The 26,110-nt window shown below is 41.8% G+C and overlaps 1 protein-coding gene across 3 annotated transcripts in view; it reads left to right on the top strand.

Annotated features, from left to right (window-relative positions):
- Positions 1-26,110, top strand: part of CAP1 (cyclase associated actin cytoskeleton regulatory protein 1) — a 30,831-nt gene that overhangs the window by 3,322 nt on the left and 1,399 nt on the right. Inside the window, exons 2-12 of one of the 3 annotated variants that reach the window (XM_070404809.1) lie at positions 13,917-14,038; positions 14,642-14,745; positions 16,336-16,413; positions 18,308-18,451; positions 18,552-18,637; positions 21,302-21,407; positions 22,670-22,847; positions 24,564-24,748; positions 24,925-25,048; positions 25,184-25,266; positions 25,592-25,735. In XM_070404809.1, the coding sequence (XP_070260910.1) occupies positions 13,927-14,038; positions 14,642-14,745; positions 16,336-16,413; positions 18,308-18,451; positions 18,552-18,637; positions 21,302-21,407; positions 22,670-22,847; positions 24,564-24,748; positions 24,925-25,048; positions 25,184-25,266; positions 25,592-25,735 (1,344 nt within the window). In that variant the 5' untranslated portion in view covers positions 13,917-13,926. Of the gene's footprint in view, positions 1-13,913; positions 14,039-14,641; positions 14,746-16,335; positions 16,414-18,307; positions 18,452-18,551; positions 18,638-21,301; positions 21,408-22,669; positions 22,848-24,563; positions 24,749-24,924; positions 25,049-25,183; positions 25,267-25,591; positions 25,736-26,110 lie in introns of all 3 variants that reach the window. The other 2 variants (XM_070404811.1, XM_070404810.1) reach the window with 2 other exon arrangements.

Genomic DNA, 26,110 nt, shown 5'->3' on the forward strand with positions numbered 1-26,110 from the left:
ATTTTTTACAGAGAGGAAGGGAGAGAGATAGTTAGAAACATCGATGAGAGAGAAACATCGACCAGCTGCCTCCTGCACATTACCTACTGGGGATGTGCCCGCAACCCAGGTACATGCCCCTGACCGGAATCGAACCTGGGACCCTTCAGTCCGCAGGCCGACGCTCTATCCACTGAGCCAAACCGGTTTCGGCTTTGAATGGCTTTTGATACCTTATTTGACTGCACTTGTATTTTATTCTGTGGTTGACAGCTTGCTTATTGTATAAGTTGTTGCAGTCCAACATAAAGAAAATTCTATAAGAATTTCCTGCTTTTTTCTCCCCTCCCCCAAATACTTTATCAATCAGGTGGACATAATTTATGTCTCAGAAGTTTAAATAAAATGTAGCAGTGAAAGTACTTTGTCATGTACAACCTGTCTTGCAAACTGAAAATGGTGGTAGTGTTAAGATTCGATTAATGTGTTTTTGCCTTGAGGAGGTTAGCTGTTTAGTTTGTAAAATGTTTTGTTTCCAATAAGTGGTGATCTTTATTGTCACCCCTTTTCTTGGTTATACATACATTTGTTTAATTGCTATTATTTTTTTTAACGAGGGACTAAGCCTTTAAAAATTTACTTCCTCCTTTCAGTTTTCTGAAGCATTGTGAGTCAATGATTCATTTTACTTAAACAAGCAAATGCAAAATATCATTTGAATTTAAACCCTCTGGTTTGGAATTTAATCCTGAGATTTGAAATCTCAGGATTCTCAAGCCATAATTTATCCAGTCCTAGTGATTATGCCTTGGAATTGTCATCATCAGTTTCTTTACTTTCTACTAACCTGGCTTTCATGCCTATACTTCAACTTCTGCACCACAACTAGACTAATCTTGCGAAGAACCATTTTCATCTCATTACCCTTCACTTTCCCAAAGAATCATATTACCGAAGAATCAAATCTAGCCCTGGCTGGTTTGGTTCAGTGAATAGAGCATCAGCCTGCAGACTGAAGGATCCAGGATTCGATTCCAGTCAAGAGCACATGCCTGGGTTGCGGGCTGGATCCCCAGTAGGGGGCTTACAGGAGGCATTCGATCCATGATTCTCTCTCATCATTGATGTTTCTGTCTCCTCTCTCCCTCTCCCTTCCTCTCTGAAATCAATAAAAATACATTAAAAAAATCATAGGAGAAATGGAAATAAACATAAAATTTTAAAAAAGAATCAAGTCTAAACTCCATTGTCCAATTTACAAAATTCTCCACAATCAGACTCTTATCTTAATTAGTTTTTTTGGATGTTTTAGATTGACAATATAATTTAGAAAGTCCTCAACTGCCACATTAGCATTTTATTTGTATCTCTTGAACTTCCCTTTGCTCCTCACTATATTGGGACAGGGTTTCTCAACTTGGCACAGTTGACAATTTGGGCTGGATAATTTTTTGTTGTGGTGTTGTCCTGTGCATTGTAGGATTTTATTTATTTACTTACTTATTTTTAATAGATTTTTATTGATTTCAGAGGGAGAGAGAGAGAGAAACATCAGTGATGAGAGAGAATCATTGATCGGCTGCCTCCTGCACGCCCCCTACTGGTGATCGAGCCCACAACCCAAGCATGTCCCCTTGGCTCAGTGGATAGAGCAGCAGCCTGCGGACCAAAGGGTCCCAGATATGATTCTGGTCAAGGGCACATACCTGGGTTGCAGGCTCAGTCCAGCGTGCAGGAGGCAACCAATCAATGATTCCCTCTCATCATTGATGTTTCTATCTCTCTCTTCCTCTCCCTTCCTCCCTGAAATCAATAAAAATATGTTTAAAAAAAAAAGTATCATATCATAGCTATGATTGTGCAATGCCTTATCTCCAACTAATTTTTCTAAAGGCAGGCTCCATGGCCATGCTTAGCGCAGTGTATGGCACATGAGAAGTACTAGGTATCCTGCAATGAATGAATCATACGTTTCATTGAGACAGCAAGAATTATTATTTATTCAGAGAATTCCTGGGTGGTCCTTGAATGACTTGCCTTTTTTGTTTTTTTTGTTCTTTTCATCAGAGGGTGTGATCTTAATAGAGAAATGCTACTGATTTAGGCACTCACCAGAAGAAAGCTTTGGGTTAGTTGACAGCGCAAGTGAGGAGATTTATAGAGGGTGGAGCAAAAGTAGATTTACAGTTGTGAGAATGAGAAATACAGAATTTATTCTTGTATTATTTATTAATTCTTGTATTATTTTTTCATATGAACAACTATAAACTTACTTTTGCCCCACCTTGTATGTCCCCTAGTGGGGATATATAAATTCCTGTTTTGTTCATGTTGCCTGCATTTAGGCAGCTTGGTGTAGTGGACAGGAATTATTTATCTTAAACTGCATATAGTTTATGATGTTGTATTCAATGTTTATTTGATTGATTAAATTATTATAGTTTATCATCTTTAATGCAGTTACAGCATCCACCATGAAGCAGTTTTTTTGTGATATGCTGTTCATGTAAACAGCATAAAAAGAATCATGGCTCTAAAAATATTCCTCATGCACAGTGCAGCTTTGTTTGCTTTGTATTACCAAACCTGTCATGTCAAACTTTTCCGTCTGACTGGAAAATAGTTATAGTTGAAATGTTTCATGGAAGGAATGAGCTTGCATTTTTTGTTTTGTTTTGTTTCCTTTTTCTCCTCCAGAGGTCATAAAAATTCCTGTATTTAAGTTAATTATAGACTTATAGTCACAGATCTTTTCATACATCTAATTGTAGCTAAATCATGGGTAGGGACAAATGGCATCCTTGAATCTATCTTTATGCATGAGAATGGGAAATGCTGTTCTGTTTAAAGCCACTGCCCAGCTGAAATCAGCCAAAGCAGTTTTTCCTTATACAATGTCAAAGATGCCTGCTAAATGTTCCTGTGCAGTTAGTCTTCATCATATTCCTTGACTGTAAGACAGAGAGGAACCCATTGCCACATAAAGTTATGTTTGCTCCAGACCTTTAAAACAGCTAGTTCCCAAGTCTTGACTCCAGCTTGTACATTATTACTAGCTTTACTCCTGGAGTTTCAGATAGAGGACCATGTTAAGGAGGGAACAGGAGACAAGTGCTGATACTGAATTGGATTCTTTCCCTCCCTAGAAGATAGGCCTTTCATTCTCTTAATCTAAGCCTCAGGTGGCAATGACTCAGGCACTAAATGTCATTGGTTTCATCAGTGAAACCAAATGCTTGGGGAAGAACAGTGGCTCCTGATTTGGGTTAGATTTAGATGGCATCTTTACTGGGGCAAAGTGGTGTCTGTTCTTTGGTTTCTGGGTTAAAACAGCCAACTTGTAAGTATCTGTCATTAGCATGTCTAGGTTTTGCTTTCTGACATGTTAGAGGCTAGTGATGAGAATTTCTATATTGTTAGTAGAAATAAGTGATGCCTTTTAGCTCACTGGTAGCTAAAGAGACATTTCAAGTGGGGCTGTTTGGCTTTATTTTCATTATGAATAAATTATATAACTTTGTTAAAGAAAGTTTGGAAAATGGAGGGGTAAATTGTCCAAAACCCCATCACTCTAATGTGACAAATATTTTAAATTTTGTTTTCTTAAAGTCTTTTTTCACAGTGCATTTAGCTATTCTGTTATAATCAGAAGTCTAAGCTAACATTGTAGTGAGCATCTTCCCACCTATCATTTTTCCCACACTAGGATGATTTTCTTAGGATAATGTCTCAGGAAAAGAATTACAAGTCAAGGCCAAGAGAAGCCTTTTGAAACAGATCAGTTGTACTACCATAGTATACAGGCTGAAATGTACAGTTTCTCTTCAATTTCATTATAACTTAAGGGAACAACTACCAGACAAAGTAGAAAACATTTAAGTGTAGCAACTTCCTACTCAAGTAGAAATTCAGACCACTGGTTTAATTGCCTGATGAGATGAGACAAGAATTGCAGGAGTAACCTGGTTCCATTTACTTTTGCACAACTTCCTTGAGTAGGCAGGAAGAATTGGGTTGCTTCAATTGTTAGAATGATGAGAGTATGAAGCAGCTTTGACAGGTATCACAAAAGCCATTTCTGATTTTACTTCGTTTCAGATCACAAAAGAAATTGCTGGAGAACCAATGTTCTAGTTTCTTTTTGCTCTGCATGACATCCCTTCAAGAGCCTATCCATTCTTGTGACTTCATGACATTTCTTTGCCGATGACTTGCAGACATTGATCTCCAGTCTTGATCTTCCCAAGCTTAATTTCTAACTACTTAACTGGCCATTTCTATTTGATGCTTCATCTCTTCACATACTGCCTATCTAAAAATGACCAGGTTTTTTTTTGCCCTAACCAAAACATTGTAGAACATGTTTCCGTCTATAGTGTCATCATTCTCTTAGGCCACTGGATTTGCAACTCTGGAGTCATCTTGGGCTCCCTTTTTCTGAATGCTACTGTATTCATTAGTCAGCGCTGCACATTTGTTACTTGTTCTGTGTTTAATGCACACTTGTTTTGTGTGACCTTCAATGGCAAACCAAGATCAGTGGGTGGAAGTTGCAGGGAAGCCAATTTTGTCTCCATATAAGGAAGAACTTTTAAATACTTTGAGCTGTCTGAATGGAATGGGCTGCTTCCAAAAGTCTTGGGTTCTCCACACTGAAGGTAACTGAACAGAGGCTACCTGACTAATTGCTGGGAATGTTGAAAGGACTGTTTTGGCATCAGATGGTGTTTTTACAAGATAGTTCCTGCACGCCCTCCTAATCCTGAGAGCCAGTGATTCAGTGGAAGGTAGCTTTGTTTCTCCTGCAACTCCCTTAGGGCAGAAAAACTACTTTACCATTCTTTTAGATTTCCACAGCACTTAATTCGTGTGCTGGTCACTTAGCTGCCTAAAACTGATTATTTGTGGATTAATCTATTCTTTTCCTGTGTTTTCTGTATCTGGTTAGACACTAGATGTTATGGATGTTTAACTTTGAAATATAAAATATATTTTTTATAGTAGCCTTCTTATTTTACAGATGAACAACAGCTTTCAACCTAACTTAAACCCTAGTATTTTCCTTTTCCCCCCAAATCCCATTCTGTTTCTCAGCAGTATTTGTTTTTTGTGTGTTTTTTCTCAGATAGTATTTGTAAAATTTATCTTTCATTATATTATTCACTCAAAATCCCTGAATGGCTTCACAATTATCACAACATCAAATTCAAATACTGCCTGGCTTTCCCATGATACTTCACGTTGCATGATATATGCGGTCTTGTACTTTTTATGCATTGCCTTGTTCTCTCTTCTTTGCTTCTGATTGCTCTGGAATGTCTTTCCTTTTTTTCTTTTACCTTTTCTATCAAGATGCCCCACGTCCCTCCAACCAGATTACTTTCAATCCTCATTGATTTCTTCTGAGCTCTCAGACCACATAGTAATTTATACTATACTAGAGGCCTGGTGCATGAAATTCGTGCACGGGGTGTGTGTGTGTGTGTGTGTGTGTGTGTGTGTGTGTTTGTGTGTGTCCCTCAGCTCAGCCTGCACCCTCTAAAATCCAGGACTGCTGGCTTCCAACCGCTCGCCTGCCTGATTGCCCCTAAATGCTCCCCTGTTGGCCTGATTGTCCCTAACTGCCCTCCCCTGCCAGCCTTGTCGCCCCCAACTACCCTCCCTTTCAGGCATGATCACCCCCAACTCCCTTTCAGGCCTGGTCCCTCCCAACTGCCCTCCCCTGCAGGCCTGGTTCCCCCCAACTGTCCTCCCCTATAGGCCTGATCGTGACAACTGCCCTCCCCTGCCGTCCATCTTTGACCACATTGGGGTGGCCATCTTGTGTATTGGAGTGATGGTCTATTTGCATATTACCTCTTTATTAGATAGGATAATTCAGAACCATACAACATTCTGCAAAGAAAAAGCTTTAGTATAAAGGTTGACACTTTAACTTACCCTGATCCAAGTGAAGTTAGATATCTAACAACTTTTAAAAATATAGTCTTTATATAAGTGTGTATATGTATATTGATTGCAGAGAGGAAGGGAGAGGGAGTGAGATAGAAACATCAATGACAAGTTTTCAGGATTTATTATGTTGCCATTTCATCTATGTTGTCCTTCTCAATAAGAATGAACGCTTCTGGAGGGCAGAGACTGTGTCTTCTATTTCTGCAGTAGCTGCCACAGTGCTAAGCACTTTCATTTATGAGCATCTTCTGTGTGCCAGGTTGTTTTAGATCAGCCGTGGGCATACTACGGCCCACGGGCTGGATCCGGCTCATTTGAAATGAATAAAACTAAAAAAAAAAAAAAGACCGTACCCTTTTATGTAATGATGTTTACTTTGAGTTTATATTAGTTCACACAAACACTCCATCCATGCTTTTGTTCCGGCCCTTCGGTCCAGTTTAAGAACCCATTGTGGCCCTCGAGTCAAAAAGTTTGCCCACCCCTGTTCTAGATACTGCAAATTAATGGGACTGGGGTTGGGGAAGAGAATGGATAAATATCTGTCCTCCTGGGAGGCCTACATTCTAGCACACAATATGCAGTGATAACATTTTAACTACATTTTAAGACTCTCAAAGTCACTAGTCATCTATAAAATGTACTACTTCAATCTTAAATCTTAAATCTGTGTGCTAGGTGAGGATCCATTAAATGACTGTTCTAAAGTAATACAGTTAATACTGCAGAGTTGAGACTCAGACGTGGTTTCCTGAATTCTAGTTTTATTTAAATTTGTGTAATTAGGTTTGCCTCTTTTTCTTTTTTTTTTTTTTTAAATATATTTTATTGATTTTTTACAGAGAGGAAGGGAGAGAGATAGAGAGTCAGAAACATCGATGAGAGAGAAACATCGATCAGCTGCCTCCTGCACACCCCCCACCGGGGATGTGCCCGCAACCCAGGCACATGCCCCTAACCGGGATCGAACCTGGGACCTTTCAGTCCGCAGGCCGACGCTCTATCCACTGAGCCAAACCGGTTTCGGCAGGTTTGCCTCTTTTTCTAAAGCTTATATGATAAATAGTTGGAAACCTATACATTCATTTATGAAGCTTACATGTAGTTCTTGGTTATTGTCAATCAAAAAATGGCAAGGAATGCCTCGCCATCATGGCTCAGTGGTTGAGCATCAACCTGTGAACCAGGAGGTCACGGTTCGATTCCTGGTCAGGGCACATGCCCTGGTTGCGGGCATGTGCCTAGTAGGGCGCATCCAGGAAGCAGCCGATCAATGATTCCCTCTCATTGATGTTTCTATCCCTCCCTCCCTCCCTCTCTCCCTCTCTGAAACCAATAAAAACATGTTAAAAAAAAAAAAGAAGACAAAAGAAAGAAAGAAAGAGAAAGAAAGAAAGAAAAAAATAAAAAAGTAAATAAATAAATAAATGGCAAGGAACAAGATGAGGCAGAGTGTTCTGCTCTGGCAATTCTGTATTTTGGGGAAAACTCTTATTTTAAGCATTTGCCTTCTAGACCTGTGTCATCTAGCCTGAATGTGAAAAATATTGGCCTCCATGGAGAAAATTGAAAGCTGCTAATAATGTAACCAAGACACCATAGAGAGGCCTTGAATTCACAGTACTGTGCTTAGCAAACAATGGGGGCTGGATGCTCTGATGAACCATAGAGTCACATAATTGCTTAAAAGCCAGGTGGGCCGGGCCATTGTGGCTCAGTTGTTGAGTGTTGACCCATGAACTAGAGGCCCAGTGCACAAAAATTTGTACACTGGGGGAAGGGGGTCCTCCAGCCCGGCCTGTGCCCTCTCGCAGTCTGGGACCCCTTGGGAGATAACGACCTGCTGGCTTAGGCCTGCTTCCGGGTGGCAGAGGCCAGGCCCAATTCCTAAGTTCAGCCCCTGGTCCGGCTCAGAGCAGGGCCGATTGGGGAGTTGGGGCGCCGCCCCGTCATGCACAGAGCGGGGTGGATCGGGAGGTTGCGATGCCACCCTCAGTCACGCTCAGGGTAGGGCCGATTGGGAGGTTGCGGCGCCACCCCCTGTCACGCACAGAGCAGAGCTGATCAGGGGGTTGGGCGCTGCCCCCTGTCACTCACAGAGTAGGGCCCATCAGGGAGTTGAGGAGCTCCCCACTGTCACTCACAGAGTAGGGCCGATAGGGGAGTTGGGGCACCGCCCCCTGTCACACACAGAGCAGGGCCAATGGGGAGGTTATGGCTCTACCCTGTCACACACAGAGCAAGGCCCGTGGAGGGGGGTTGGGGCGCCACCCTCTGTCACCCACAGAGCAGGGCCAATCAGGGGGTTGGGGCACCGCCACTGTCACACTCGGGGCAGGGCCGATGAAGAGGTTATGGCTCTACCCTGTCACACACAGAGCAGGGCCCGTGGGGGGGGGGGGGGTTGGGGCGCCGCACCCTGTCACACACAGAGCAGCAGGGTCGATCAGGGGGTTGGTGCGCTGCACCCTGTCAAACACAGAGCCACAGGGCAATCAGGGGATTGGGGAGCTCCCCCCTATCAGGCACAGAGCAGGGCAGATAGGGAGGTTGTGGCCCTGCCCCCTGTCACACACAGCCACAGGGTGATCTGGGGGTTTGGGCGCTGCCCCCTGTCACGCTGATCCCAGTGCCGGGAGCCTCGCTGCTCCGCTGATCCCGGTGCTGGGAGGCATATTACCCTTTTACTATATAGAATAGAGGCCTGGTGCATGGGTAGGGGCTGGCTGGTTTGCCCTGAAAGGTGTCCTGGATCAGGGTGGGGGTCCCCACTGGGGTGCCTGGCCAGTCTGGGTGAGGGGCTGAGGGCTGTTTTCTGGTTGGCGAGTGACTGAAGCTTCCAACCGCTCCTTGTTTTCTTATTTTTTTATTCTGGGCCAGCTTCAGCTCTGAGGCCTCGCCGCTAAAAACATCGATACAATGTTGCTAAAGCCCGGCTGAATGAAAGCCGGTTTCTGGGGTTTTGTTTAGCTTCTTATTTGCAACATAGTACATAGTTGCTTAGAGTTGCAGCTGAGAGGCAGACAAGTGAGGCGGGGAATGTTGGAGTCCGCAGTCACTGAAGTAAGCGAGCCTCCCTGCTCCCTTCAGTGCAGGGCTGCCTGCCGCCATCTTGGCTGACAGTTAATTTGCATATACTCACTGATTAGCCAATGAAAAGGGTAGCGGTTGAACGCTAATTACCATGTTTCTCTTTTATTAGTGTAGATAGGGATCAGTATCTTCATAATATATCTCATAGAATTAAGTCTTTTATTAAAATCAAGTCTTAGAAGAAGCAGATTGGTGATATAAAGCACAGCTATAAGGGACTATTATATTTAATTAATATATAATTTAATAAACAAGAATTGGTTTGGAAATCTCTATAGCAGTGTGATTTGTGCCCAAGAAGGCAGCATTTATTTGAAAGATCAGGGTTTTTGTAAAATCCTAAAATAGATAAGCAAAAAAGAAAGTAAGGGGAAAAAACCACTTCTCCTCAGATTTGTCAGAGAGAGGAAACAGCCAAACTTGTGTTGAGGGGAGGGAGAGGGTAAAGGCTATTATTATTATACTAGAGGCCCGGTGCACAGGATTTGTGCACTGGTGGGGGGACTTGGCCTGTGGGGATCGGCCTGCTGCAGGAGCAGCTGCTCATCCAGGTCAGCCGAGCAGCTGTGGACCTGCCCTCTGAGCGACTACTCCCAGAAGCAGCTGCTCATCCTGGTCAGCTGAGCGGCGCTCCCACTGTGGGAGTGCACTGACCACCAGGGGGCAGCTCCTGTGTTGAGTGTCTGCCCATTGGTGGTCAGTGTGTGTCATAGCAATTGGTCGACCAGTTGTTCTGGTCGTTGCGCTGTTCGGTCGCTGGGCTTTTATTATATAGGATAGGATTTTTATTACCTCAAGGACTCTTACCAACCTACAGTATTTACAGTGCATAGTACATTTATAGTACATGGTTTCTGCCCTCAAGTGGCCAGTTGCCTATTAAATGATTAAATAAATGATTTAAAACGTATATGTTAAATGTGTGGTAGAGGTAAGCGCACAATATGTGGGAACACATATTGGAAATGCTTCTTGGAGAGGTATTACTTTAGTTAAGACTTAATGGACCATAGGAGTTCTGGAGAGGGGGAAGATTGAGAAGGAAAAGCATTTGAACTAGATAAGCTTCCTGGAGAAGGCAGCACCTTAGCTAAGTATTATAAGGCAGTAGGAGGTCTGAGACAGGGCAGATTAGGAAGGAAATCAACAAAGCAAAGAGGATAGCATTATAAAGGCTCAGAAGTGAGAGAAAGCAGGACTCTTTCTGGAAAGTGCTAGTAGTCCTGGATTACTGTACTGTGCTGAGGAAAGGTGTGGCAAGAGATAAAACTGTAGTTGTAGGAGATAAAGCAGGACCAGGTTCCAGGTTATGGAAACCTTGTTTGGACTTTACCCTGAATGCCCTGGGGAGTATTGAATAATATTAAATAAAAGACTATCATAATTATATTTGCATTTAAGAAGGATCACTATGGTAATATGGAGACTGGATAAAGAGAGTGTATTACTGGAATTGGGAGACTGGCAAAGAAGTTATTGCAATCTGGCAAAAGTTATAAATTCTTAATTTTTGTCAATCAGGATGATGCAAGATGGAGCCTGTTGATTTTGATAACTGATTAGATTTGAGGAGTAAGGAAGAAGATAATTTAATTAACATCTATGGAATCCTTACTATTTTTTAGGACTGAGCCAAGTACCTTTACATTCATTTCCTCTTTTTTGTTTGTTTGTTTTGTTAGTTCCTTACCCAAGGATAATTTCCCATTGATTTTTTAAAATATATTTTTATTGATTTCAGAGAGGAAGGAAGAGGGGGAGAGAGATAGAAACATCAATAATGAGAGAGAATCGTTGATTGGCTACCTCCTGCATGCCCCGCACTGGCGATCGAGCCTGCAACCCGGACATGTGCCTTTGACCGGTATCAAACTTGGGACCCTTCAGTATGCAGACCGACGCTTTATCCACTGAGCAAAACCAGCCAGGGCGTCCCATTAATTTTTAGAAAGAATGGAAGGGAGGGGGAGAGAGATGAAACATCTCTTATCAATTGGTTGTCTACCACATAGTCCAGACCAGGGCCAGGGATTGAGCCTGCAACCGAGGTCCATGCCCTTGATCGGAATCTAACTCGGGACCCTTCAGTCCACAGACCAACGCTCTATCCACTGAGCCTAACCAGATAGGGCCATGTCTTTCCTCTTGATTCTCACTGCAGCCCTTTGGATTTCATACTGCGGTCTCTATTACACAGATAAGGAAGCTGAGGCTCAGAAAGTTTGATAACACTCATAGTTACAGAGCCAACGAGTGCTGTTATTCAAACCCCTATCTGTCTGACTTCTCTAAAGACAATGCTCTCAACCCTCTATACTTGACTGCCTAACAGTTCCCAGGTTACTAGTTTGGTCAATCAGGTGACTGATGGTAGTGCTAGATTACTGAGACAGTGTGGGTGGGAGATGGGAAGTTGACTATTTCTGTTTTGGACATTTCATCTTGAGATGCCTTTGAGACATCTAGGTAGAGATGTCTAGGAGGAAGCTGGATTTAAAATTCTGAAACCCAGAAGAATGACCTGCACTGGATATGGTGCTCTGGGAGTTGTTAGTCCAAAGGTGGTTGTGGCCGTACCACTCAGCAAGCAGGCTGGATAATGATAGTGGAAGGTTTGGGAGTGGATCCAAGCGCCTAAAGAATGTGAATGTGTGCATAGACAATGAGACAAGGTGTATCTTTTGGTCCCTTCAGTTCTGGACATTCTTTCCCATATCATCTCACGTTTCATCCTACCCTCACCAAAAACAAAAAACTAGGTGCTGTTCTATATTTGGTTAGTGGTAGGATGAGAGTAGCTATAAATGATCGCTGTTTTGCCCTTCCTTTCATTCTGCTTAACTTAGCAGAACTAGCTTGTTTAACAATTAAAGGTTACAAGTGGAGAGAAAGGAGCCAAAATCCCATGAAGCTGTATTAAGCTTTTAAGATTGGTGAGTCTTCACCAACCCTGGCAGTCTTTAGAGACACTTGTATTGTGTTTCTGTTTTAACACTGTAGCATCTATTGTGGGAACATGGAGGGAACATGTTTTAGAACAGGGGGTATCTATTAATGCTTGGGAGTTTATTGTATTTGCTGCCTTTCCCCCTGGGATTTATTGAGTGTGGTAAATAATATGTTTATCCCTGGAGAGTATGCAGAATTGACAGCAATTCAGGAACTCAAGTGATGGTAGCATAACATAAGGGAGAATATATTGGCTGCTTCTAGTTTCTCCATTTGTGAGTAGAACAGAGTTGGAGACTTCTGCTGTGTCTCCAGGCCAGGGAATGGAAAGGTTTATCTGGTTTGCATTCTTGTTTTTTTTCTTTGATTTTCTTTTAAACAACATTCTCTGGAAGTCATCGGGCCCAGAGAGACTAGAGCCCATACACAGGAAAGAATGGACAGGGATACTTTATCTTGTGAGCTGCTTATCTCTTCCACAGAGAGGATAATGTGTTAACTTGAGAAATTCTGGCATGTCATCTTTGGGGAAATTGTAGTTGTTATGGTCATTTTAGGCAGCGTCAAGGGAGTTGAGTTCATTCAGCTTCAGTTACCTGAACTAATTAAATTAATTCTTTGAAATGGAATCCCTCCAAGTCAAGGCTTTGATTGGAATTTCACAGATTTTGCCCAGCCGGCATGGTTCAGTGATTGAGCATCGACCTATGAACCAGGAGGTCATGGTTCAATTCCCGATTAGGGCACATGCCTGGGTTGCAGGCTCATCCCCAATGTGAGGAGTGCAGAGGGCAGCCGATCAGTGATTCTCTCTCATCATTGATGTTTCTATCTCTCTCTTCTTTTCCCTTCCTCTCTGAAATCAATAAAAATATATTTTTTAAAAAATTTCACATTTTTATGAGATCACTTACGGTCTCAAGCATTTTATGTTTAGTGATAACATTTAGCACTCATTTGTATGTATAGTATGGGAAGCTTTCAGAACACTTGTTCCTTTGGAGTTTTGGGATGCTATACTTCCAGTTCATTAACTTGATAAATATTTATTGAACACCTATCTCAGGTAGTGGTCTAGATGGTAGAACGTAATAGGGAACATGTCAGAGAAGATCCTTTCTCTGGTGGACGTACTTTCTTTTAGAATATTAGACACTGAATGAGACTAGTTCAGATAAATCAATACCTGTGAAAATCCTAGTACTTGTGGAAGATCTGTAAGAAGCTCTTCTGGATGTGTCTGTTCTTCCCTATTGTGTTTCCAGATCCCATCCATTCTCATTTGAAGCCTGGGTCAAATGGCAGCTTGCCCCCTCTGAAATCCTGTGTTATTCTATCTGCAACACTCTTAGGTCCCCTTACACATTTTTTCTATTTGTTTTATAGTTGTTAGTGTACATGTCAAGTCCCCTGTATTAGATTTTGTTATTGAGGGCGTGGTAACTGTCCTCTTCATCTTGGTTTTGGGCATTCATATGCAGGTAGCAAGATGTTGTAGGGAAAACCACTGAACTTAGAGCCAGATTTCAATTTGAGTACTGGCTATAGGCAAGCCATTTAACTTCATTGAAATTAAGTTTCCTATCTTTAAGAGTGTAATAATTTTCCTTCCATCCCTGAAGTTGTTGGAAGGCACAAGCCAAGATATGTGACTATACTTTTTAAGTTCTAAATTTAAAATTTTGTGATACCATATTCAGTAAGTATTTGAGTGAGTAAACATTTGCTTTCAGTGAACACCTTTTCCTGGGTAGTTCTCTTGCTTAACGAGGTCTTTATGATCTTGCAAATGTTCTAGACTTCTTTTCCACTTATTTTATTATTAAATGACTCTGTTCCTCAGAATTGGCATCCTCTTCATCCTTAAGTATTCTTTCTTCTCCTTAGGTAGGTACTATGTAATATTAAAACAATAAATGACTTTTTATCTGTTTCAGCAGGTGGTGCATTATGGCTGACATGCAAAATCTGGTAGAAAGATTGGAGAAGGCCGTGGGCCGCCTAGAGGCAGTATCCCATGCCTCTGACATGCACTGTGGGTACGGAGACAGTGCTCCAAAAGGTAAGCAATATACAGCCCGGCAGAATATTTTGAGTGAAAACTCAGTGTCTTGGTCTGAAATTTTTTTTTCTCAGTGTATTCTCTCCTTTGGAACCAACTTCCCAAAATGCTTAATCTAGAAAGTTCATTGCCTGTAGTTCGTATTGCTGTGAACAGATAAGGGAGGAAGTGACTTATGCAGGGAGGCCTGTGGTTAAGTTATTTTAACACAAGACTTCCTGCTTGTGTGCTGTTTCCTGTTCTTTTGCAAAATGACTCCAGTGTAAGACAAATGACAGGTGATATTAAAATTTCCTCTCCCAAAATGATTGGCAAATTGGCCATTTTGCATATGCACCAATTGAGTCATAAAGTGTTAGAGCCAAAAGGAACCTTGGGGGATCATTTTTTAAATTTTCATTTTATACATAAAATTAAGCTCAGAGAGGAAAAAAGGACTTAGTCAAGGTAACACAACCAGTTTTTGTTGGTAGGTATTGGAACTTGAACCTAGGTTTCCTGCTTATGTTCATTGTATAGCCTTGCCTCTCCACTTTTATATGGAAGTGCCTTTTAACAAGTCATTTTTCTGATGCCTGACTGATTATTGGTGTCTGTCTTCAGCAGGAGCAGTTCCCTATGTGCAAGCATTTGACTCACTGCTTGCTGGTCCTGTGGCAGAATACTTGAAGATCAGTAAAGAGATTGGAGGAGATGTGCAGAAACATGTAAGAATGTTTTGCCCTTTGCCCCCCTTTTAAAGACTGATGGCTTTCTTTAGATTCTATTTATCCTTGATTTAAGAGCCCTTTGTGAGGCTCACGGCTCCTTTCTAGTTAACTCATGCCTGGAGTTCAGTCCAGACACTGGAACCATCCTCAAATTTTTCTGCTTTTATCACATATTCTATATGGGCTTCTTTTATATACAGATAACTTGCTTGGCTCATCAACTATGGCTCTGTTCATCTTTGTTGTGAAAACTGCTACCAGTCTCATCCCAACATGTTCTATAACCAAGCTTATGGTGGCTTATTAAAAAAAGGTCACTATCATGACTTAGCATTTATAAAACTATGCTTGATAGTTACTGGTTATGCTAATATGAGTTATTTTCACACGTATCCCACAGCAGGAATATGAAGTAGGCAATGACAGGTGCCTGTCCACCCACCTCCCTTCATTTGCTGTTACCTCTCCACCCACTTCCCTTCATGTGCTGCCACCTACTTGTCACCACCACCTGACATTCGTATACATATAGTTGGTCTCTCTCTTTGGGATCTAAAATCTTTCTAGTCTTTTGAGTGCTTCATTGTAAGCAATAATCATGTTTAGGATCTTCCTGACCCTTCTGCAGGACTGATTGCTTGATCTTCGGAAGATTTATCTTGAGCCTGTTATAAACCATCTGTTGGCAGTGGTGTTAGCTCCAGAGAATAGGACTGGGCCTTAAATAGGGGTATTAGAAGCTTGCATTTTTACTTTAAATAGTCTGTAACATATGAAAGCATTTAAAAACATGTACCACTTTTATATTTAAAATGCAAATCCCGAAGAAATATATTATCTTATTTTAATTTTATATTTTAATAGTGCTTATAGCCCATGTTTCTTAAAAACTTTTTTTGACCATGACCCTCAATAAAAAAATACATATTTGTAACAGATATGTTCACAAAATAGCCCTTATAACTACTCGTACTGCACTTTCATTTACCTGTTGGGGGGAAATAATTTCAAGCTGACATACTGTGCTTACTGTTTTGTTTTATTTTGTTCTATTTCATTTAATAAAGTGCTGGTTATGGCTCACTAAATTGATTTTGATTAATTACCTCTGAATGGATCTTGATCTAACATTTGAGAAATAGCTTTAACCTAAAGGAGTAAATACCTTGAGAATTTTAGACATAAATTTAGACCTTTGCCTATATTTCTACCTCTTTTTTTTTTTTTTTTTTTTTTAAGAAAATAGGGTCTGTGTTTTTTTGTGTTTTTGTTTTTTGTGAGAGGCCAGAAGGGCTTTTTCAGTGAACTTCATATCACACTGCATGTGCAGTTGCTAACTCAATTGATTTCATCCAAGGCTAGCCCTCATCTTCATTTCCTGGATATGTGTCCCTGATTAGTTCAAGAGGATCAGTGGTACATGTAATGCTGCCATCAGTCCCTGGAATCTGGAATACCCGAGGAAAGCAACGTGAAGTGCCTAGGTTGCTACCAAAGTACATGGAAGTGGAGGTTTCAGGTTATTCTTATCAGGACCTCTCCAGTTGTAATGTGTCATTGATAGCTGTTTCTTCTCCTTTCCGGCAGGCGGAGATGGTCCATACAGGTCTGAAGTTGGAGCGGGCTCTCTTGGTTACAGCCTCTCAGTGCCAGCAGCCAGGAGGTGTAAGTTCACTACTAGTTGGTTTTGTTTTGGTTTGATGTTCAGAAGTTGAGAGGTTTCTGCTGAGCTATCACAACATGCTAAAATAAATCTACCAGGCTCATGTATAATCACAACAATATCCAGAAGTAGAGTCAGAATTAAAGTGCCAGTTCTGGGACTGTGCCATTGAGTATTTATTGAGTTGTATTAGCTTTTCTTCTGTCATTTTACTTAGGATTGTAGTTACCCCTGGGACTTTGCTGCTTCCCTTTTTTTGTTTAAGAGGAAGTTTATTTTAAAAGTTACAGAGGTAGGAGAAGTGAGCTATAGAAGAAATGGGCTCAGAGAACAAGTAACAGAGGCAAAAGAAAGGCCTTTGGAGTTTAGGAGAAAGATAAAGGCACTTCTAAAGTACTGCTTCTCCCCTTTAACGCTACTTCTACCTCAAAATTGTACGCCGCCAAGTATAAAAATGAATTAGAGAAAGTTGAGATTTTTGTTGGAGCCAAAGATTTTAATTTTGTTTCTGCCCTAACCGGTTTGGCTCAGTGGATAGAGGGTCAGCCTGCGGACTCAAGGGTCCCAGGTTCGATTCCGATCAAGGGCATGTACCTTGGTTGTGGGCACATCCCCAGTAGGGAGTGTGCAGGAGGCAGCTGATCGATGTTTCTCTCTCATCGATGTTTCTAACTCTCTATCCCTCTCCCTTCCTCTCTGTAAAAAATCAATAAAATATATTTTTTAAAAAAAAGATTTTAATTTTGTTTCTTTTTGCATTTGGCTTTCCTAGGCAGAGGGGCAATAAAACTCCTGCTAATGTTATATTAAAATCTTTGGACCCTTGGCATGCCTAAATAATGTAAAAAATAGTGTAAGATAATGTTAAATATATTAGACTTTAATTATTATTAATCTGTCTTGAATGGTTAAAGCATTTTGTTTAAACCTTTTCTCTAAAACAAATCAGATAGTTGAGACACTATTATAGTTCCCCTGCTGTAGACTAGGGACTGGCAAACAACAGCCCACAGGCCAAATCTGGCCTGCCACCTATTTTGTAAATGAATTTTTTTTTTTTTTTGGAACACAGCCATGTTCATTCTATTACTGCTTTATGCACTACAAGGGCAGAATTGAGAAACTGCAGAATGTTTGCTGTCTGGCTCTTTACAGAAAGTTTGTTGACTTCTGTTCTAGACTGCTAAGAATTGAGAATTAAGATGTTCAGAAAAACTGAGCTTTAGAGAAAGGATAAAAACACAGAAACACAAGCCATCTTTTTTACTAAGCTGCCTGCTCAAATGACAAACCCCCTAATTACATTTGACAACAGATCTCTACTTAGCAGCTGCTATATGGCTAGGAATGTGTTAAAGGCTATAAGGATTATAAAAGAGGGTTAAGACAAAGCCTTTATCTTTGAAGAATTAATGAGTTGGCGGGCGGGGGGGGCGGCGCGGGGGAAATATAGCATGGGATCATTAATAGTTTGGGCTGGTTATGCTGACAGTAAGTGCTGTAGGAGGCCATTGTGGCTGAAGTTGGAGGGCAGTTCCTCATGAAGCATGAGGAGCATTTGGATAGATGGAAAAAGAAGAGACCATTATGAGTAAAAGCCCAGGAATGAACCAGTATCTCCTATTAGTGGAACAGAAAAGAGGCTGAAATGGTAGAATTTTGTGATATAGCCAGAGTGTGAGTCCTAATCATGAAAATTCAGCCTGAGAAGTTGGAACTCTGTGAGGAGAGAGAGATGAGGAGCACTATTTTAGCCATATGAATCTGTGCAGAATGAATACAAAGTTTATTTGGATGCTCATTGTAGTCCATAAAGAATTCTTGCCTTCAGGATAGAGCTGGCAAAGCTTTTATAGAAAGACTGTAACATGAATCTTTTTCTGCATCTTTTCCTAGAACAAGCTTTCTGATTTGTTGGCTCCGATCTCAGAGCAGATTCAAGAAGCAATAACCTTTCGGGAGAAGAACCGAGGCAGCAAATTGTTCAATCACCTGTCAGCTGTCAGCGAAAGTATCCAGGCCCTGGGTTGGGTAGCTGTGGTGAGCAGCTCAGCTTCCATGGGAGGGAAGGGATAGGATGAAAAAGGTAAGGAGATAGGGCTGGAGAGGCTCTGAGTCACCGACAGCTTCTCTTTCTTAGGCACCCAAACCTGGTCCTTATGTGAAAGAAATGAATGATGCTGCCATGTTTTATACAAACCGAGTCCTCAAGGAGTACAAAGATGTGTAAGTCCGGCCATTCCTCAAGGGGTAAAGGACAAACCCAGTTGGATACTTGTTGGAGTAGTGCCCTTGGCTGCTATGTTAGTTCTCCTGTCTCAGGGCTGCTTTCTAGAAAGTTTAGTAGATAATGGCACCTAGAAGGTGCATTTATAAGCAGGAAGTGTTTCTCCTTCCACTTTTGCTTCTTCAGGGTTTGTAGAGGCCCAAAGTTTTCTAATGCGTACCCTTCCAGGTTTAGGAGGTTTTGCTGGAGATAAATGGACAGGTGCCTTTTTTTATTCTGACCTGATGATATGTTTATTTATTTTAAAGCTCTAAACTTGCCCTTTTTTAAAAAATATATTTTTTATTGACTTCAGAGAGGGAGAGATAGAAACATCAGTGATGAGAGAATCATTGATCAGCTATCTCCTGCATGCCCCCTACTGGGGATCGAGCCCATAACCCAAGCATGTGCCCTTGACTGTAATCGAACCTGGGATGCTTCAGTCCACAGGCCAATGCTCTATCCATTGAGTCAAACCGGGTAGGGCTCAAGATATGTTTATTGATTTTTAGAGAGGGAGGGAGAGAGAAAAAAACATCAATCTATTACCCCTCATACGTGCCCTAATCAGGAATTGAACCCACAACCTTATGGTGTACAGGACCACACTACAACTCACTTAACCACCCGGCCAAGGCTGGACTAATGCCTTTTAATTTGCCTGTTTAGGTAAGATTTTTTTCCCTTTGTTGAGGATTTCCAAACAGCCCATTGGCAAAAGTTTTAGTAAGATTTTCTAGGAAATTATTCTAACTATTGATGTAGTCAAGTAAAGTGAGAGGACGGCTACCTGGCCAGTGCAGGAATTAAGTAAGGGGAGTCATTGTATGGAGTGACTGCAGGTAGCTATTACTTAGCTGCATAGCTACCTAAACCCTTCCTTTCTTTTTTTTTTTTTTAAATATATTTTATTGATTTTTTACAGAGAGGAAGGGAGAGAGATAGAGAGTCAGAAACATCGATGAGAGAGAAACATCGACCAGCTGCCTCCTGCACATCTCCTACTGGGGATGTGCTCGCAACCCAGGTACGTGCCCTTGACCGGAATCGAACCCGGGACCTTTCAGTCCGCAGGCCGACGCTCTATCCACTGAGCCAAACCGGTTTCGGCAACCCTTCCTTTCTTCTGTTCATCATCAATCAACCAATATTTGTTGAGTAACTACTTTGTGAAGGAGTAAGCCTTCATGTGTGTGAAGTATGTCCCAGAACACCAGGCATCTTCTTGATCTTTCTAGCAACCTGTAATTAAGCATCACATGTTTTGATTATACCCCCTCACTTTACAGTTGAAAAAAATTAGGTCTTATGCTAAATAACTATAAAGTCTTCTAGCTCATATATAAGAAGAGATGAGATGTGAACCATACTTCAATACAATTTCCTCCTGAAGGGAAGTTTTTTGTTTTTTTTGGGGGGGGGGGGGGGGGATGTGCATATCCTATATAATAAAAGCCTAATATGCTAAGTGTCCAGTTGTCCGGTCAGCCATTCAACCACTCAAAGCGTAATATGCTAATGATATGCTAAGGCCGCTCAACTGCTCACTATGACATGCACTGACCACCAGGGGGCAGACACTCCGACTGGTAGGTTAGCTTGCTGCTGGGGTCCGGCCAATCGGGACTGAGCAAGACAGTCTGGACACGTCCTGGAGCCCTCTGCAGTCCCTCCCTGGCTAACCAACCTCCTGCGTCCCTCCCCGGCCCCGATCGTGCACCAGTGGGGTCCCTCGGCCTGGCCTGCACCCTCTCACAATCCCGGCTGAGGGACCGACCCCCACTCCCACCCCCAAGTGCATGAATTTCATGCACCGGGCCTCTAGTTTTGACATAAGGAACTAGGTCATATAGTTCTCAAGTTTCTTGGAGTCCAAGAGTTTCACAGTGATGGCTTTCACAGTGAAAGATCTCTACTATGGCTTCATGCACAGAATGACTACTTTCATCAGTTTTTATTTAAATTGATTTCAGAGCGAGAAAGAGAGATAGAAACATCAGTGATGAGAGAGAATCATTGACTGGCGGCCTCCCGCACACCTCCCACCTGGGGATTGAGCCTGCAACCCCAGGCATGTGCCCTGACCAGGAATCGAACCGTGATCTCCTGGTTTATAGATTGATGCTCAACCATTGAGCCATGCCGGCCAGCCAGGCTATATATATTTTAACTGATTTTAGAGAGAGGAAGGGAGAGAGAGATAGGAACATCGATGAGAAAGAAACCTCAACATCTATCAGCTACCTCCTGCACACCCCAACTGGGGATGAAGTCTACAACCCCAGCATATGCCCTGACCTGGAATCGAACTGTTCATGGACCTACACTCAACCACTGAGCCACACTGGCCTGGCAACAGTTGTACTACTTTTTTAAAAAAAAGTTTGAATAATACTGCTATAAGAGAAAGATATAATCTTAAGTGCCTATCCTAATGGACTTTGGTCTGGTTAGAGAATAGGTTTAAAAAAGAAAAGAAAAACTCAGTGATGATAGAAAAGCTACAATTGAGCATAGCCTAAGGAACACCAGGCAGGAGGATGTGAGCTCACAGAGAGGATTCTGGAATCACTATTGTAATGTACCCTGACTGCCCGTGATGAGTGCTTTCATTTTTCCAGGGATAAGAAGCATGTGGATTGGGTTAAAACTTACTTGAGTATATGGACAGAGCTGCAGGCTTACATTAAAGAGTTCCACACCACCGGACTGGCCTGGAGCAAAACGGTCAGTGAATCCTCCTCCTTTTTACTCACCCAGGATGGGGTCCACAGGTTTCTTAGACTTTGGCACTACCAAGGTCCCAGAGCAATGTTAGTCTTTCAGTGGAGGGTAGAAAGAAAAAGGAGAAGGAAAGGGAAAAATTAGAAAGACTAAAGGAAGCAAGAGTCAAAATATTCATTTCTGTTCAATTTCAGTAAACATGAGTGGGGAACAGTGGAATGGAGGGGAGACAGATTAATTATTACATTATTTCAGCACTCTTGAGGCTTAAAAATATAGATACAAAACCCCAATATAAATCATCAAAATAAATGCTATAATAAAGATGCACTACAGCAAGCATGTCAAAGTTGTGGCCGGCGGGTTTAAATAAATGAGGCATGTAGCTCGTTGGCCACGAGTTTGACATGCTTACACTACTGAGTATGAGGAAGGAATGATTCTCACTGGGAGAGATTGTACTGAAGGGATATATTCTGGTCTGAGACTTTTTGCAAGTCTAAGGCAGTGAGAAGTGGGGGAAATGGGGAAACTAGCACGTGGCAAAGCTTAAAGTAAATACAGAAAAATGGGTCATCTCGGACTTCAATAAGGAAAGATAGTCAGACTTTTAGGAGAAAGGGCAGGGAGGGAAAGTAGGTTGAGACTTTTAGACTTCATAATAGGTGATAATTATAATCGATATTTGAGCAAGAAAGTGATAATGATCAGATTTGCCCTTAAGAGGGCCTCAGTTTCCAGGTTAGGGATAAGGACAAATGCGCAGACTTTGAAAGTGTTCCTAGTGCTAGGGGGGGCTGCTACAAAAGAATTTGTAGGAAATGTAATCAAAATACAAGGAAGATTTAATGAGGTTGAGGGGTTGCAAGACTCAAGGAAGATTGAACAGCCAAGCGTGGGAGCTGATATCTTTCACTGAGATAGAGGTGAGGTGGTGATTAGACAAGTAGAGGAGCAGGCAGGAGATGAAGAACTCAGTCTTGGACTTGTTGAGTCTGAAATAGTGGTGACACACTTAAGTAGATTTTTAGAAGTATGGGTTTAGAGTTGGATTAGAGGCCAAAGAAAAAATGTGAAGGGTGAAAAGAGCTGAGTTGGATCTTAGAAAGGGTGGGAAGGAATAATCAAGCTTTACTGGATAGCTTGACTAGTATTAATCACTGTATCAGGGGTGTATCCTGTGTATCCTGCACACATGTAGGACCCAGTTGGAAATGGTACAGAGGGGAAGAGAGTATGACTGTTGTTTGCGTTTATTGTTCCAGGGGCCGGTGGCAAAAGAACTGTGTGGATTGCCATCTGGACCCTCTGCTGTATCAGGTCCTCCTCCCCCACCACCAGGCCCACCTCCCCCACCAATGCCTACCAGTTCAGGGTCAGATGACTCTGCTTCACGTTCGGCACTGTTTGCGCAGATTAATCAGGGGGAGGCCATCACACATGGTGAGTACTTTGGCAAGAAGAGTTGGTATAGTAAGTTGCTTGGGCCAAACCTTACCAACTAGGGATTGGACAGTGTGAAAAGCAAAACTCTGGTTTGTGTATGGTAGAATTAATTTGGGGTGTCATATTACATTTAGTTGCCCAAAGGGACAGCAGAGTTGGCTTAAATAGAAATTGAAATTAGGTGATTGTAGTTGGAGGAAGCCAACTTTAGAGGAAAGTGATTTATTATTAAGTGGCATGTACTGAGTCCCCTGTTGTGCCAAGGCATGGGGCCTGCAATTTTCCCCAGAGCTTTTTCCATGTCTACTTGGGACGACATTGTGTTGGGGGTTAACTTCCTCAGCAGATATATAATAGTCATGGAAAATTTGCATAAGAATTACCTAAAGTTAATGGCAAGAAATTTTCAAAGTGCTGAATACCAAGAACCTACAACCAAGATTACTTTATCCAGCAAAGCTATCATTCAGAATTGAAGGTCAGATAAAGAGCTTCACAGATAAGGAAAAGCTAAAGGAGTTCATCACCGCCAAACCAGTATTATATGAAATGCTGAAAGGTATCCTTTAAGAAGAGGAAGAAGAAGAAAAAGGTAAAGATACAAATTATGAACAACAAACATGCATCTATCAACAAATGAATCTAAGAATCAAGTGAATAAATAACCTGATGTACAGAATGAACTGGTGATTATAATAGAATCAGGGACATAGAAAGGGAATGGACTGACTATTCTTGGGGGAAAAAGGGGTGTGGGAGATGCGGGAAGTGACTGGACAAAAATCATGCACCTATGGATGAACACAGTGGGTGGGGAGTGAGGGTGGAGGGTGGGGTGGGAGCTGGAAGGAGGGGAGTTATGGGGGGAAAAAAGAGGAACAAATGTAATAATCTGAACAATAAAGATTTAATTAAAAAAAAATAAAAAAAATAAAAATAAAAAAAAAATAAATAAATAAAAAAAAAAAAAAAAAATAAGAATTACCTAAAGTTGGTGTAGAGAAAGTATATACTTTTATATAGCAGGCAGAAGTCTAAATTATACAGCCCTATTTTGGGGATCTACTTATAAAGATATCTAAAATAAAGACCAGTTTTATAGTATTATTAATAGCTAAATGGTATAACAATCTAAATATTCAACAGTAAGGGAAATTGTTAATTGTAGTTTATCCTCTTGATGAAATACTATGCAGTCATTAAATCTCTTTCTGCAGTGAACCAAGCAGAGTTTACGAAAAATCTAGTATTTAAACTACTACCACCAGGAGTGGTGGAGCTAAAAAGGTCATTCAGTATTGGTTATGTAGATTGGCCATGTTCAAGAGTAAGGAGTGGGTTAGCCTGTTGAGGGTAATTATAGAATATTTTCCCTAAAATAAAAAAAAATTAAAATAGCCCAGCCAGCGTCGCTCAGTGGTTGAGTGTCAACCTATGAACCAGGAGGTCATGGTTCGATTCCTAGTCAGGGCACACACCCAGGTTGCGGGCTCAATCTCTCCATACATACGCATATGCTATGTTTTATCTTTTTGAGTGGAACTATATAAGTTAACCTTAGGGTAGAAGAGAAATTATCAAGGTGCTTCTCTAAAATTGCTTTTGAGAGAACATCTCAAAGGCTCTAGTTTTGGCTTTAATTTTTTGTTAAGAATCAGTCTGAGTTAGTTATCCTGATATGAAGGACAGAAACAAGACAGCTTGTTCTTTCAGCCCTAAAACATGTACCTGATGACATGAAGACTCACAAGAACCCTGCTCTGAAGGCCCAGAGTGGTCCAGTACGAAGTGGCCCCAAACCATTCTCTGCACCTAAACCAGGAGTTAACCCATCCCCTAAACCAGCCACAAAGAAGGAGCCGGCTCTACTTGAACTGGAGGGCAAGAAATGGAGAGTGGTGAGTTAATAATTCCGGGACTCGGGTAACAAGGAGTGGACGGGGTTTTAATGGAGCACAGCCAAATAAATGCAAGGTTCTGACTTAAATTGCAAGAAGGAAAGTTTGTGATAGTCTGTTTTTGGGATGGTGTGTGCTTAGCGATGAGATTGCTGAAAGGGGTATCTCTTTCACAGGAAAATCAGGAGAACGTTTCTAACCTGGTGATTGATGACACAGAGCTGAAACAGGTGGCTTACATATACAAGTGTGTCAACACGACATTGCACATCAAGGGCAAAATTAACTCCGTTACAGTAGGTGAGTCCTTGTTGTCCTAGGCAAGCTCTGTTTTAGAGCCTGAGAGGGCGGAACCATACCTACCCTGTTCCTAAGATTCTTAAATATATTACTTTCCTTTAAAGTTATACTGTTGACCTGCTCCCTTTCTTCTAGATAACTGTAAGAAACTCGGTCTGGTGTTTGATGACGTAGTGGGCATTGTGGAGATAATCAATAGTAGAGATGTCAAAGTTCAGGTAACTTGATATTTTGGCTTTTTCCTTTGGTCCCCGAGGAATTAATTGAAAGAGACACAGAGCCGACCCACAGATGTTGCTGTGGTGGGAATCTGATTCTACAAAGTCTGTAAGCTGAGCTGCTTTGGATGTGGCAGAAGCCGAGTTGGCTTAGAGTGAGCTCTTTCCAGCACCCATCCCAGCCTGCCCTGAGTATCCAGTGTCTGTTGTGCACCTGCAAGCTTTTCATGTAGTTGTTAAATCATGTGAAACAGTGGAAGCTTTTCCTATAAATTTGTTATTCTCCCCAACTGCTGGGACTTAGTGTTCTTGGTGTTCTCTGCAGGTAATGGGTAAAGTGCCAACCATTTCCATCAACAAAACAGATGGCTGCCACGTTTATCTGAGCAAGAATTCCTTGGATTGTGAGATCGTCAGTGCCAAATCTTCTGAGATGAATGTCCTCATTCCTACAGAAGGCGGAGACTTTGTAAGTTTCTTGATCTTTTTAGTATTAAGATCAGAAGGGACTGAAGACTTCTTACATTAGACAAAGTGAGTTGAGGGGCATTCTGCCCTGAGTGGGTCAAACTCAGCGACGCACGCTTTAAGCAGAGAAGTGTGACGTAGTCACACGAGGTAGCGCTCCCGAGGAGGGCAGTAACTGCCTGCCTTAGGTTGGGCAGCTGCTCAGGTAGTAAGAAGGAAAGAGAATGTGGCACAGCACTCTGTTGAGTTGGTGCCATGAAGCCATACATCTTTTCCTCTATGCCTCATAGGCTTAACAGTCTGTTCAACATCACTGTCAGTGAACTGTACGGAACAGATTCAAACCTATACCTGCTGGCTTTGGAGCCTCTGTTCT

The sequence above is a fragment of the Myotis yumanensis genome, unplaced genomic scaffold, assembly GCF_028538775.1.
Source record: "Myotis yumanensis isolate MYYU_CA2020_CCGP unplaced genomic scaffold, mMyoYum1.0.hap1 SCAF_2, whole genome shotgun sequence".
Taxonomy (NCBI): domain Eukaryota; kingdom Metazoa; phylum Chordata; class Mammalia; order Chiroptera; family Vespertilionidae; genus Myotis; species Myotis yumanensis.